General features: G+C 44.4%; 1 protein-coding gene across 1 annotated transcript in view; it reads right to left on the bottom strand.

The window, feature by feature from the left end:
• Window positions 1–16,340, bottom strand: part of septin4b (septin 4b) — a gene marked incomplete at both ends in the record, with an annotated part of 105,061 nt that overhangs the window by 81,068 nt on the left and 7,653 nt on the right. The window contains one exon of the mRNA XM_080730876.1: window positions 14,498–14,505. Coding sequence (XP_080587002.1) covers window positions 14,498–14,505 — 8 coding nt within the window. The remainder of the gene's footprint in view (window positions 1–14,497; window positions 14,506–16,340) is intronic.

Raw genomic sequence — 16,340 nt, 5'->3', positions numbered from 1 at the left:
TTCCGCGAGAATTTACTGTAGCATTATCTGTGGGACACTTCCGGTTAACAGCAGACATACAAGCTCACGTTGCGTCGCAGATGCAACCGTTGTGAGCTTGTAGATCATTCTCCGCTGCATGCGATGCCGGAAACTGCCGCACACCTTCTGCGCAATGCACTACTGGACGTGGGAAAGTTGTCGATAAGCTTGTACATTCATAAAGTGATACTTTTGTTATACACTTTTTTACGAGTGTGCAGAAGAGTTTTATACAAGCTCTCTGAATGTATTATGGTCTTTTTTATTAGTCTACATAAAAAAGTTAGCAATATGACCTTAAGGCCTAGAATTATTGAATGCTTTAACCAGTGAAAAATAGCAGAGTGCCACACTGCAAGCTTGTAGATCTGCTATTTTTGAAAAAGTCATGAAAATGTGTGCAAATCTTTGAATACATGCGTTTTCAAAGCGAACGTTTGCAACTCAAATTTTGCTTCTGGGTGGTCCCTGGAACTAAATATGTTGAATGGGGGTCCGTGGCCAAATAAATATCATTTTGGGGGTCCTTCATATGAAAAGGTTTGAGAACCACTGACATAGTAGTCTCTCAAGAACAGACTAACTGAGCTCCAGTTAAGTGAAAAGGACCTTTTCTTTGACGATGGCTCAGTAGGAGCGAGATAATTCAGCGACCTACAACTGGGTTGCAACCTGGTCGGTAGTTTTCACCGACCGGGTCGCTAAATCCACCGACTGGGTTGCTAAATCTACCGACTGGGTCGCTAAATCTACCGACTGGGTCGCTAAATCTACAGTTGTAGGTCGCTAAATGGTCTCGCCCTCTCTCCGATGGCTAGCCAGATTGCTGACATAGAAACATAGGGTTTTCAAAAAACCTTAGAAGGATTCAAAAGACACTCATAGAATCGGGTCAAAATTCAAATTTTCACGATTTTTCAAAAATAGCAGATCTACAGGCTCGCAACGCGGCACTCGGTGCCGCGCTGTGAGCTTGTATATCTGCTATTTTTCAACAGTTAAAGCAGTCAATAATCCTAGGCCTAAATGGGTTAAAAAAAGAAAAAAAAGAAAGAAGAAACCCTAACAATTTGTTTTGGTTTACTGCCCAGCTCTGTTTGTTGGCGCTCCAGCAGCACCAACATCCTCACTTCCTGTTGCTCACCACTTCCTTCCTGTCCCTAGCCTGCTCCAGACACACCATGCAGCTAATATGCTGCTGGCCTCTCCATCACTGTGCAGATGTCCAGTGTCAGGCCCTGCTGCGCTCCTCCAAAACCTCCAAAACCTCCTCAGTGTGCTCTGCTGCATGCTGAGGGTGACCCTCCACATTCCTCTGAAGCCCACATACAAGCCAAACTCCCCCTGCCATTACCAAGGGGTCCGGGGCTATTAATATCCTCAAGGCTCTGTTCCCATGGCCCCCACCGGGGGTCCCTGCACTTGGCTTATAACTATTACGGGCTAAAGAGAGAGAGAGAGAGGGCAGGGGTGTCGCACCAAATTCTGGGCCCTGGTAGGGTACAAGGATTCACTGTGTTATTTTGAGCTTTCACTATTGAAAAATAGCAGATCTACAAGCTCACAGCGTGGCACCGAGTGCTGTGCTGCAAGCTTGTAGATCTGCTATTTTAGAAAAATCGTGAAAATGTATTTAAGTCTTTGAAGGTTTTTTGAAAAACCTATGTTTCTATGTCAGTGGTGCTCAAACCTTTCACATCAAGGACCCACCAAAATGATATGTACTGTATTTGGCCACGGAACTCCATCTCAAAATATTTAGTTCTAGGGACCCCCCAGAAGCAAAATATGAGTTACAAATGTTCACGTAAAAAATACATATAGGCTATTCCAAGATTTGCACACATTTTCACGACTTTTCAAAAATAGCAGATCATTTACAAGCTCGAAGATCTTCTATTTTTCAATAGCTAAATTACAAAATAATGAAGACCCCTCCGCCATGGGCCCTAGTAACTCAGTCCCACTCCCCCCCCCCTTGTGACGCCCCTGAGAGAGGGAGAGAGCAGCATCCCTCACTTGCCATCCTCCCAGAAATGATGAGTGTCTTGGGACAAAACTGGATGCTAATCTGAGGGAGGGTGGTGTCGGGATGGGGGGTCATTACGGACGCTCATTCTTTCTGATGCACGTTAAGATGTCTACAAGCTGCAACCCCCCCCCCCCCCCAACGGGGCTGTCCTAAGTGTCCTCTAACCCTCGCGGGACACATCCTAAATCTCTGTTTGACATTTGAATGGATGTTGTTGCTTTATCTCTGCCTGTTGGAATTTAAAACCGTCTGAACCACTCAAAGCCTGATATACAACTTTGTTCACGACGATTAGCGTAAATTAACCTGTCTACAAGAAGCTCACAATAACATGTCGCACCGCGTGAGCTTGTGGATCCGCTAGTTTTGTGGACAGCCAGCTGCCACACTGAAATAAATGTCACAACATTAGATTATATATTTTTCATCTTTGCTTAGTGGCCCCAAAAACTGATGGCTTAATTAATGGATCAGCAATGACCGATATTGCTTCATTCACGACAAAATGCAGAACAATGACGTTTGCGAGTCGTCCAGGTTGTGGCCATTCAAATCCTTGATCCGTATTACAATAGTTGTTTTTATTTAGGTTATCTTCAATGTTTGCTGTTGAAGCAATAAGTCCTTCAGCAGTAGCAGATCATGACAATGACAACAACCTCGCGCCTTCAGCCTCTTTAATTGTTTTGTTTACTTGAGATGCACCATGGATGTGTGACTTGGGAGACAGCCATGGGACCTGATGGTTGTGTGTGTGTGTGTGTGTGTGTGTGTGTGTGTGTGTGTGTGTGTGTGTGTGTGTGTGTGTGTGTGTGTGTGTGTGTGTGTGTGTGTGTGTGCGTGCGCGTGCGTGTATGCATGCGCGTGAGAGTGTGCATGCTCATTTGTGGAGACAAGGTGACAGAATGTGCATGGCAGGGACAAACCTCAATACCCCCCCCCAACCCCCCCACTACAAAACCACTTCCAGATGCTCCCAGCGTGCTGCAGGACAGTGGGAGGAAATGCCAGGCGAGCTCAGAAGAAGAAGAAGAAGAAGAGAGAAAGCAAAGACCGGCGGCCGTGGGGAGATCAAACATGGAACTAAGTGAGGATAGGAAGAGGAGGATAGATGGGAACAGTGATGTACACATAACACGATGAGCGGTGCTTTGATGCTCTGCTTTGGAGGATGCTGCTAATCTTATCTGGGGTTTTGTCGTTCGTTAACGTAGTTCTCTTTCCTCCCCAGCTTATAGTCGCCATGCCCGGCTGGGTGGGGTCCTGGTGGACAGACAGCCATACAGCTGTCCTTATAGTCGCCATGCCCGGCTGGGTGGGGTCCTGGTGGACAGACAGCCATACAGCTGTCCTTCGAGGCACACATGGCAGACATCGGGCCATAACCCTGTAGGTTTACACTGTACAACATGTGGAGGATCAGACCCCTTCCTCACAGAGGGGTCTTAGCTCCTCATCATCTCCAGGCTGAACTGTTTCAACGTCCTCCTTGCTGCTGGCCTGGCATGCTCTCTCTCTCTCAACCCCTACAGTAGTACTGCAGGTGTTGATCCAGTGCTGCATCATGCCCTGGTCTGCAACCTCGCGTCTCCCCACTTTTTGTGTTCCCTTCACAGGCTTCCACTCAGTCCCATGTCCAGTACACAAAACACTGGCGATGATGACCAGCAGTACAAGTCAATCAAGGACATGGCACCCCATTAGCTACCTAATCAGGACATCATCAAACACCACACCCCTTCCTGCTCACTTAGATCAGGCCAACACAGGAAGTCTTTTGGAACTTTTCCCTATAAAACACCCTGGAAAACACTGCACACATGTCCTCCTAGACTCTTCTGTCTCCCGGCTCCTAAGCTGTGGAATGACCTCTGACCTCCCCTCCTCAGTCAAGACTGCACGCTCACCAACTCATATTTTCCACAGCAACAGTCTCAGAAACTCACCTCTTCAGTCTCTAGCTCAGTGGTTCTCAAACATTGTTTGGCTCAGGGCACCCCTGTAAATAACCTTTTCATCCACGGCACTCCTCATTCCATTGCTACTTTACAGTACCTTACATTTATGTCACATATGTGAATCTTTCCCCCTAAGATACAGTAATGTATGTGTCGATTAGGCAGTCTTACACAATAGTTAGGCTTACATAAACTGTAATAAATATGATGTGAATTAGCATGGACAAATTGACAGGTCTGGATGATGACATATTTATGAATAGGGAAGTTTAGCCCAACGTCAGCCTGACACATTATTCAGATAGTTATTTTAGTTGTAATGTAGTGTGTCAACACTACAGGAAACACGTTGACATGGTGTTGAGCAGACTGAAATAGAGACATAACTAACTGGTCACATCAGGCTACATGAGAAAGAGAAGTAAATCAATCGATGTGTCAATGCATGGGAACTACTGGTTACAAAAGAGAAAGAAGTGACAAGCAAACTTACACATACACACGCGCGCGCGCGCGCACACACACACACACACACACACACACACTCACTGTATAGACAAAACAAATACTGACACAGATGGTACAATCAGATTTGAGCACTTAGGTGCGAGGAAAGCATGGAATGTTGTGTTACAGTAGCAGGTTGTGACATGTTAATGGATAGATGGATATAGATATATAGGTTAGGTACCGCTACTGTAAAGGGCATGACAATCATGGTATACGCTAGTTTGAAGGAAGAGAATCTCGTTCGGCGAGCTTTACTGCAGCATGATTTTGAGGGGGTCCCTAGATGACAGGGAAGTGTCAATTCAAGGACATTTAAGACCTTTTTAATACCTAAAAACAGAAATAAACAAAAAATAAACAAGACCATTACCGCATTAAAAGTAGTCAAAACTAGATCATAAAAACTGGTCAAACATTGTCAAATAATATAACAAAGAAACAAGAAATTATGAAAATAGCCGATCTCCAAGATCTGCTATTTTCACAACATTTATCTGTGGAATAGAGTCAAACTAAATGTAATGTCTCAACTCCTACAATTCCAAGTGCTTTCAGGGTGGAGGGGTCCCCAGTTCAAATATGATTATTGTGTGGGGGTCACAACCTGAGAAGGTTGAGAACCACTGCTTTACTGTAGTGTATGTGCATGATGTGTGTGTGTTCCGATGATGTGCATGATGTGTGTGTGCATGCATTGCAGCAACCGTGTTCCCGATCTGCATGTGTGTTGCAACTGTGTTCTTCCAATGTTCTTTTCTGCTGCACAGGCTTTGAATCTAGGTCAGCAGAATCGTGTGTGTGTGTGTGTGTGTGTGTGTGTGTGTGTGTGTGTGTGTGTGTGTGTGTGTGTGTGTGTGTGTGTGTGTGTGTGTGTGTGTGTTGCATGTACATGTATGTTTGTGCCACTACCAACTGTAGCTAAAACACCAACAGATACAGTACTCTAAAAGGATGATGTTTACCCCCCCCCCCCCCCCCCCACACACACACACACACACACACTCACACACACACAGTAGTACCAAATGCTATGATTCACATCGCCACAAATACAGTTAAATCTATGCTAAAACGGACCAACTAGGAAATTCTAAAATGTTCTACTGTGCTTGCTGTGCGTATGGTTTGAACCACAATTATGACAGAATATAAATTTCTAAGTTTCAATGTAAGGGGAGCGAATATACCGCATAAGCGAACCAGCATTTTGGGGGTTTTGCGATCTAAATCAATTGACTTTGCATTTATACAGGAGTCTCATCTTTTAAAAGAGCATTCCAACCGATTGGCTAATAAACATTATCGTGTTTTAGCCTTTTCAGCTGCTTCTTCCAAAACCAAGGGAGTAGCCATATTGGCTAGACGTAACCTTAGGTTGGATTTTTTGGGTGATTGGTCTGACAGTGACGGGAGGATAGCTGTTGCTAAAATCCGCTTGGAGGGTAAAATGCTAGCACTAGTCTCTGTGTATGCTCCAAATGTTTTAGACAAAGAGTTTTACAAATTACTAACTAAAACCTTATTGGAACTGACGGATTTCAAATTCATTGTTGGTGCTGACTTCAATGCAACATGGCAACATAACCTAGATAGATCCACTGGGGTAGAAAGCAGAGAACAAGCACTAGCGTCTGCAGAACTACGTGCTTGGGCAAACTCAACTGGCTTACTCGACATCTGGCGTTTAATGAACCCAACGGTTAGAGATTTTTCTTTTCTGTCGGGTAGGCATGCTTCATTCTCTAGGATCGATTACGTTTTTGCCCCTGTTAGCTTGTTTCATAAAATTGCCAAGGTAGAGTTGCTCCCAATGTCACTCTCGGATCACAAGGCGGTGCTGTGTGTTGCTTCACTGAAACAGGTTATAGATAGAGCTCCTAGATGGCGGTTTAACACCACACTGCTGCGCGATGCGGCATTTGTAGCTCAGTTTCAAACTGGTTTGCGCGAATTTATAAATATCAATACAGGCTCAGTTGAGGATCCCAGAATTCTTTGGGATGCAATTAAAGGCTTTATCAGGAGTAATACAACCCTCTATGCGTCCACTCAGAGAAAATTAAGGTCAGCCAAACTGGTGGAATTGGAATCTCGGTTTTCTACTTTGGATAATTCTCTCCAAAATAACTTTGATGTTAGTACAGCAACCCAGAGGGAGCTAGTTAAGAAAGAAATTAACTCCATTCTCAAGCGCCGCTCAGAATTTCAAATGAAACGCACAAGGCAAAACTACTATTTTAATAGTGCAAGACCCAGTCACTTACTGGCTTTACGTCTTAGATCCAATGATCATTTTGCTGATATTGTTAGTGTCAAATCAACAACTGGAGCCATGGTTACAGAACCCAAAGAGGTCAATGCCACGTTTCGTGCTTTTTATGATGAGCTCTACACCTCCGAGGTCATTCACGATGATGCAGTATGCAATGATTTTTTATCCAACATACAGTTACCAACCCTTAGCGAGGCGGATGCGGAAGCCTTAGATAGACCGCTCCATCTGGCGGAATTACAGGAAGCTGTGCTCGCAATGCGTAGGGGCAAGTCGCCTGGTTTGGATGGGATACCCCCTGAACTTTATGCCATCTTTTGGGAAGATCTAGGTCAGCTGATGCTAGACATGTTTCGATATGCAATTGAAAGTGGCTCTTTCTCCAGGGATGTGAATGTAGCTATTATATCATTATTGTTGAAGAAGAACAAGGATCCCACAGATTGCGCAAGCTATAGACCGCTTTCACTTTTGAATTCTGATCTAAAAGTTTTTGCTAAGGTGCTTGCGCGTCGCTTGCAGGGTTTTATGACCACCTTAGTACACTGTGATCAGACAGGTTTCATAGGAACCAGACTAGCCTCTGATAATACTAGACGACTATTGCATATCATCGATAGGGCTAAGGAGCTGAGGACCCCCGCCGCAGTGTTGTCGCTCGATGCGATGAAAGCATTTGATCGTCTGGAATGGTCTTACCTGTGGGCTGTACTAGATAAAATGGGATTTGGTGCTTCATTCATACATTTTGTTAAAGTACTTTATTCTAATCCGTCAGCCATGGTCCTAACCGGTAAGATCTGTTCGCCGCTATTCACGATTGGCAGATCTTCAAGGCAGGGTTGTCCCCTTAGTCCTCTCCTTTTCGCACTTTCACTCGAACCCTTGGCTCAGACAGTGCGTCAGTCTGCAGATATTACTCCTGTTTCGATTAACAACACACAGCATCGCATTTCCCTATATGCTGATGATATTCTACTGTTCCTTGAGAATGCACCACAGTCAATTACTCACGTCCTTCAAATTTTTGATCAGTTCAGTTCCATTTCCGGCTACAAAATTAATTGGACGAAGTCAGCCCTTCTACCTCTAAATGATCAGATGAGATCTGCTATCCTGCCGCCCATAATCCCAGTAGTAAGCCAATTCAAATATCTTGGCATAGATATTTTCCCCTCTCTTCAGGCTATTGTTAAGAACAACTATGGTGACACTCTAAATAAGATTTGTCTTGATTTAGATAGATGGTCATCTTTGCCCAACTCTCTCCAAGCTCGAGTTTCAATCATAAAGATGAATGTTCTTCCTAGGGTTAACTTTGTAAGCTCTATGCTCCCTTTGCCACCACCGCCGCAATACTGGAATAAGCTTCACTCTTCGATATCTAAGTTTGTGTGGAAAGGGAAACGCCCTCGTCTTAAACTTTCTCTATTACAACGTGCTAGAGATGATGGCGGCCTTTCATTGCCCAACTTTAAATTTTATTATTGGGCCTTCACGCTCCGCCCCCTTTTAAATTGGTTTAACCCAGCAAATAAGGTTTCTTGGAGAGAGCTTGAGGAGAGTTTAGTGCAGCCTGTTGAATTGAGAGATCTTATCTATTCAAACATAACTACACATCAATGCAAAGTTCGCTTTGGACCTATCATTTCTCATTTAGTGGCAGTATGGAGGGCAGCTGAAAAGATGTGTAAGATTGATTGTAAATGGAACTTATTTTCCCCAGTGTTCAATAATCAAAGACTTTTAATCGAGGATCGCCCCATTCGCTTTCCAAGGTGGAGGGCTAAGGGGATTCGTACATTAGGGGACTTATTTGATAGAAATGGTTTACGACCTTTTCGAGATTTGTGTGACATCTTCAATCTGCCTGGAAATACCCTTTTTTTCTACTTCCAACTGAGAACGTCCATGAGGACCTATGGGGTCCCATGGCAAGCTCCCCTTCCATGAGTTTATCTGTGATGGTAACAGAACAAGAGGTTTGGTTTCCACCCTCTATGGTTTTTTATTAGACTGTAGTTATGGGCCCCTATTTGTTGATACTGTTTGGAGGAATGATGTACCAAATTTGGACCCTGACTTTTGTTGGGACACAGTATGGTCTAACATTAGGCTATCTTCTAGAAATCCAGACCATCAACAAATTCATTTAAATTTTGTTCATCGGACTTATTTAACTCCCCGCAGACTATGTGCTATGAGGATTTTGAATAATCCCAACTGCACTCTCTGCGCCTCAAATAGTATTGGTACCTTCCTTCACATGGTTTGGGAATGCCCAAATGTGTCGTCATTCTGGAATATGGTTGCCTCAAAACTTTCAACTATTTTTAGTATCAATATCATATCTTCTCCTTCTTTATTTTTATTAAATGACGTCTCACAGTTGCAACTAAACAATATACGCAAGCGCATCTTCTTTGCTGGTGTAACGGCGGCGAAGAAGATGGTAGCTACGCGGTGGAAACCTCCTCATACGTTAACGTTTCGCCAGTGGGCCTTAACCTTTCTAGATATAGTATATTTAGAGCAGTCGATAGCAAGGTTACACGGAGCAAAAGAAGAAAACATTAATATGTGGTCGGACATTGCAGATAAGCTTAAGGCTATGATTCAAGAAATCACTATATAGTGGTAACAGCCTAGCACAGGCATGCACTATTGTACATTCCGTGTTGGTCCGGGGAAAGGGGGTGGGTGGGTTTTCTTTTCCTTTTCTTGTTTTACTATTGTTTGTGTTGTTTGTCTGTTAATTGCATTTTTCTTTTGATTATGGAAAATAAAAATATTTGATAACAAAAAAAAAAAATCTATGCTAAAACAAACTAGACTGCACTCTGTTGAGGTGCCAACTTGCTCCTTGTGCATTCGTGCCTACTGGTGCGCCAGCAGAGCGCGCCTTGTTATTTATATCAGGTCGCAGTTATTGATGGTGACGTCACCAAGAATGCTGGTCCCTCATTGGCTGTTGATGGTGAAGTCACCGGGAACGCTAGTGCCTGATTGGCTACGGGCGTAAACACAAACAGATACGCAACAGATACGCAATCGAACGCGGTCCTTGCGCACTTGGCACAAGTAATTATGTTGAGAGCAAACAAAGCAGGGTGGCCCACATCTGCCTGAGGACCTAAAAGCCTAATATTTCCCCTGACCAAGGGTGAATTTCCCTTTAGGCTAGTGGATAAGAAGTTGGCTTTCCATGCGTGAGACAAGGCTTCGAATCCCGGGCGCTGCATACTGTATATAGTGAACAGTGTAAAGCATTTATTTTTTAATTTTTAAGAACAACTACGAGTATCAATAGAATCCCCCCTTCTTCCCTTTCTTTTTTTTCTATGGAAATAACACAATGTAACAATACTATGCACGAAAACGCATTTCATCCACTTCGTTTTACTTCTGGGTCTGTCCCCTGTGATGTGACAGTAAAGCTGATTCTGTCATTACTTTTCAGTTTAATGTCTACTGTACAAACTGATAGTTAATTTGAGTAAGCACTGCAATGAAGAGTCCTGTGCCTTTCCATATACCACACGCAACATACCGTACCCAACCCAGCTCTACTTTTGTGGTTAAATGCCTAATTAGTCTTGACACTTGACCACCCCTGCGTAGGCCTCATGCATTAATGCACAGCCACAACAGTGGTTTGGGAAGCTGTCAGTCAAAAGGAACAGGGACAGGCGTGGCGCTGAATCTCTTGTCGGTCGGTTCGACCACTTTGCATTTGTGAGTGTGTGTGTGTGTGTGTGTGTGTGTGTGTGTGTGTGTGTGTGTGTGTGTGTGTGTGTGTGTGTGTGTGTGTGTGTGTGTGTGTGTGACGGACGGCGAAAGGAGAAAAACAGACACAGCTTCAAGGGCGAGGCGAGGAGGCAGGCAGCCGGCCAGGGAGGAGAAGAGGAGAGAGGAGCGAAAGCTACTGCAGCAGTTAGCTAGCTAGCTAGCTAATTGGGCTAATAAAATCCAAGTATAGACTGAACTGCCCATAACTGCGGCTGGGATGGTTAAGCAAGCAACTGAAGGCACACAGGAGCTTAATGGCTGGTTGGGCAAAAGCCACAGCGGAATGTGTGGTACTGCACTGCGCGAGCGCGCGTGTGTGTACTGTATGTGTGCGCGCACGTGCGTGCATGCGTGTGAGTGAGTGAGAGACAGCGAAGAGATCTGTGGCCACTCGCTAAGCTTCTCTGCCCAGCGTTGGCACTGCCCAGGAATAGTGTGACTTCACAGTGTGTGTGTGTCGTTTTTAGGCCAGCAAAAAGGAAGCCGCAGTCACCCCGGGTTCTGCCCACACCCCGGACGGACAGTGTCCGGGCAGGCGGCATGGCATGTGGTGCCCGCCCGCCCGCCCTGCCGCCGTCACGGGGGCGTGGGCGCGCTGGAAGTGCATTTTGGCAACAAAAGCTTCCAGTGCAGAATTTAATTATTGTTTTTGAAGGAGAGATGTAGCATTATAGCACTTAAAAGGAACAGCAGACAATGGGTGTGGTAGGAATAACAGTAACTAAATGATATTACATCAGAACCAGCAGGACATCTGTTAGTTTAATCCCAGCATCCGATACCAAACCAAAGCCGTAAAAGGTCTTATTGGGATGTTCCTTTTTGGACTGGATGTTTAAACGGCCTGTGCTGCACTGCTGTGTTGTCTGTACTTGTCAATGTTATTCATGTTTTGTCCAAATAAATGATTCAATCAATCAATCAATCAATCAATCAAAGACCCATATGCCATACAGTATCATTCATTAGACTTTTCAGTTAAGACATCAGTATCAGCCGTTATGGAGCCCATGGGACCCTACTTTTAACCACTTTCTACCTGGCGTCCATATTTTAAGCATGTCATTATAGGTAGACATTTTTAAACGTTAATATTTGCCTATCATACAAGCTCAAGTTTAGTTTAGTTTTTTACTTTCCAAAACTGACATTGGACCCAAACAATCTGTCAGACCATAATTTCTTATTTCCACACAACAACTCTAAGGTACCGGTATGTTAATGACATAGTTCAATGTTGAAAATGAGTCGTATTCCCCTTTAATAGCATCCATCCTATTGGCTCTGTGCATGACTGTACTTCCCTTCCCATTCCTGTGTCAGTGTGTCTCACATAGCTTCATTTAATTGGCTCAAGACAACACCTTCATAATATGTGTCTCCGGTAAAAAAAGTCGACTGCAGAGCCAATCAAATGAAGCTATGATAAACTGACTCGGAACAGGAAACGGAAATGCCACGTTCTGCAAAATGGAACTAGACTCGTTCACTGATCCCGTTGGATCCCTCAACCAATGATTAAGTGTCATCTTACTAATGACATCTTACCTCTGTACAAATCCTACAAATAAATGCGATTATGTCACATAATAGGCGATAACAAGGCAATCTTATATATACATTCCTTTAAGAGCCACGCCCACACTCCACACAACGGACTTGAAGCCTCCACACAACCACTCCACACCACAGACTTGAAGCCTCCACACAATGGACATGTTTGAAGCCTGATTCGCCCCCTGTCGCCACTGGGGGGCACTGTTCACTAATATATGAGACAGCAATGTGTTCACTGCTCTCTGGGCAGCCTGTGATGCTGATAAAAAATTATAAAAAATTAATTCATGTAATCAGCTTTCTGCACACCTTCTTCAAGATGGCTGCCAAAATGGCCGCCATCCACATGCTGTAATTGTTTGTGTGTGTTAATCTAAAAAATATAGAGCAGTCCTGCCTGAGCGCCCGGAGGGCGCGAAGTCCTAGGAATGGAGCGGCCGCACAGCGGCCGCGAATTTCTAGTTTTGTAATACTAGAGGTACGGGCCGCTACGCAGCCCTCACACTAGGGTCCACCCCTCTCTCCCTCTCTACCCCCTGTGAAGTGTTTGTGCTTGAAAACAAACACGCCCCGCTTTCATCCCGCTGCTGTCCCAGACCAAACACAGCTGTGGTGGGCCGTGGGACGGGGCTGAGAGGGAGGAGGGATGGTTCTGACACTGAGGTGACAGGCTGCTGGCTGGCTACTGGAAATTGCGTGAGTGTGTGTGTGTATGTGTGTGTGTGTGTGTGTGTGTGTGTGTGTGTGTGTGTGTGTGTGTGTGTGTGTGTGTGTGTGTGTGTGTGTGTGTGTGTGTGACAGAGACAGACGTAGAAGTGGTCCGTCATTCCAAAGATATCCTGCTGACTGCTCTGAAAAAACTGTGAAGTTGGCTTGAAGAAAGACTCACAGTTAAGGTGGTTGCACACTGCTGCGTTTTTCGGGCCGAATATCGGAGTGAATTTCGGAGCACGCAAATAAAAAAATCAACCTCACGTTGTGTCAGTCACGTTTGCACAATGCCGCCCGTTTCGCGCACCACTCAGTCCCTTGCTCTCTCTATCTCCCTCTCTCTCCTTGTCCTGAAAAACGCATTTCGCAACGAAAAACGCAGCAGTGTGCAACCACCTTTACACGACTAAACCAGAGTCTTAACCCTATAAACCGTGCGGTCTTAACGCTAAACCCAGAGCAGTGTGTGTATACATACACACGCACAAATACACGTGCACTGCACACATGCACACACCTCCAGGCAAAACCTCAAGAGCGACCGTGACACACCCACAATTACTGAAGAGGTCTCAGCTCGGCTGTCACTTTCTGTATGACAAGGAACAAGAAAATCTGGGTTGTGAGAGATCACGCCTATTTTCACACACTCACAACAACAACCTTGACGCACAGCCAAGGATCCTCACAGGCAGCAGGCATATACTGTGCATAAACACGCTCATCCACCAAGTAACACAGATCACACCTTCCTTTGGTACCCAGGCTTTTACACCTTCCCTGACTTGAATAAAACACTGTTGTTGGTGCATGAAATGAAAACATATTTTCCGATACTGAAGATCTGTTTTGCGTGTTTCCGCAGAGTACGTTTTGACCCAAGGCATCAACGTGGTATCAATCACTGAAATATGAGACACAACACCCTGCAGCATCTCTCTATTATTCAATCTTTTGTGCAAACCTCGTTCCACTGACTTAATAGCAATAACACGTTACTGAGACGCCTGGTTTAAACTTGGTGGCACCCCAGTGTCACGCACACCCTAAATAGCACATTATACAAGCTTCGACAAACTCGTGGATCTGCTAGTTTAGGGACGCTAAAGCATAATTAATACCTGGTGGTCCGCCGTTGTGCTACAGCAGTGGTTCCCAAAGGTTGTAGCTTGAGACAATTCATTTTTCTCATGACTATTTAGACATTTGTTTTGTAATTTATGGAATTTCTTAGATTTTTCTTTGATTACTTCATGAAGTTACTGAAAATCTTTCATTTTGAAATTGAAAAGATTTAATTTGTTTTCAAACAACAAGCCCTTTGGGCTTTTTTGTATTGTTTTTACATTGTGCTAAATAAATCAAATCAAAATCAAAACAAGGGTGCCATCCGAGCCGGCCACCCATACATGTTTGGAATCATTTGTCACTTAAAAGTAAAACGAGACCCCCTCCCCTCACCACCCTCCACCGCCAAGTCTCAGTTCAATCACAAGAGTTATCAGTTGAAGTGTTTAAGGCAGCCATCCTGGGAAAAACACTATATGACCGCCGGCATCATTTGCCAATAGAGAAAATATCTTCAAGCGATCATCGTGTCACAGCGATGCGATGTGTATAAATTAAAAGGAAGACGTGGTTTCTTACCTCGTCGTCTGTCCACAGAAGGAAAGGATTCACCCACAGAGCAGAGGATAGGTCCAGCATCCAGACAGACACACATGGCAAGAGAAAGAGAAAATCAAAAACGTTATTTACTTACAACAAAACAACCCAGTGACCCAACAACCATGCTGCATTGCATCACTTGATCTTTAAAAGTCAGCTGAGATTTCACAGCTGCAAGCAATATTGGCACAGAGTGAATGAGAAAGGTGTGCTAATCCATGTTTAATCTGCGGTTTTTGATCTGGCCTCAGATTAAATATCCATGTCAGCTCTTGGCTGGGCTGAAAAATATGTCTGGAACCCAGCTGAAGACGAAGCACCAGGTTACAACAACAACATGCTCCTCGACAGGAGAAAGGAACACGTTCTGAGGTATCCACAGGCTGATCAAATAAAACATCTTCCAAACTATAAACAAACACTTTTAGTCAAATGAATAATAGACAAGAATAAATTACATCCATGACAGTATTTCTGTGGGAATTTACATTTAGTTCCCCTTGTGGTCTCCTGATTGCGACCGAAGGTCGCAGTTTACAGTGAGAAACGTCACAGCTTTTCTGCGTGTAGACGTGTATATGGTTTATGGGCAAACCCATAGACCGTAAAAATGTGTTATCATGATGTCATCACGCTCTGTTGTCACTGTGAAGTCAGGGGAACCACTCTACCAGAATGGGTTTGCCGCTCTGACATCACGCTCTGGCTTCACAGTGATGTCACGCTAACATAATCCCTTTCATGCCCATATATGGAGTTCCCTGATGTCATCAATATTAATGACGCCCTGTTAGAGAGATCCCTGTGATGCCAGGGGGAACAAATCCCTTTTATGCCCATATATGGAGAATTGGAGATCACTGATGTCCACATTCCTGATGTCCACATCCCACATTTAGGGCTTTACTAATAGATATTCTTTCAGGTGTGTGTGTGTGTGTGTGTGTGTGTGTGTGTGTGTGTGTGTGTGTGTGTGTGTGTGTGTGTGTGTGTGTGTGTGTGTGTGTGTGTCACCTCATGTGAATGACACCAAAACAATGACTTTGTGTATAGTAGTCATGAGCACTGTGTGTGCAGAGGATTGCAACACGATGACTGTGAAATAACGGGTCACCATCAGCCAGCGGAGGAAAGCACACCGCCTGCATGCACTGCTGAATACTGATGATGCTGGGGGTTCGGCAGCTTGCTCAAGGGCACACGGTCATTGGTTGTGTATCACTGGTCAGCTGTCTGTCTGTCTGTCTGTCTGTCTGTCTGTCTGTCAGGAATCAGTCCAGAACAGACACATACTGTATTATACTGTATGTACTGTATTTGGCTGCCGACCCCCATCTATAAATATTTAGTTCCAGAGACCCCCAGAAGCAAATATTCAAGTTAAAAATGTTAATAAAGATTTGCAGTACAAGCTCTTAGGCTCACTATGAGCTTGTTTATCTGCTATTTATCAAATAGCCAAAGTATAAAATAATGCTTTTTTAGCTCAAATCTAAAACGACTTTCACGATTTGAATGGGTTGAGCCTTCAGACACCGACTGATGGACACCAGAGGTTAATGTGGTGGTTAATACAATTATTAATTCACTCATCATGCGATATCAACTGGGTTGGGGGCAGATTGGGGGAAGGGGGTCAAGAGATTGCATGTCCCGTTGTCCCCCACTGATGCCCACTTCTATTCAGACACCCATGCTTCATGTGCCTATTAATCGGGTGTCTGTGTTCTCCCGCTACAGTAGCTCATCTACGAGAGGTCGCTCCATCATCATGCTCCACCAAACCCATTTAAACATCATTTTTAAGACGGTGGTTCTCGAA

The sequence above is a fragment of the Nannobrachium achirus genome, assembly GCF_963921795.1.
Source record: "Nannobrachium achirus genome assembly, chromosome: 8".
NCBI lineage: Eukaryota > Metazoa > Chordata > Actinopteri > Myctophiformes > Myctophidae > Nannobrachium > Nannobrachium achirus.
Note: the sequence above shows the minus strand (reverse complement) of the source record. Positions and strands in the feature narration are given on the sequence as shown.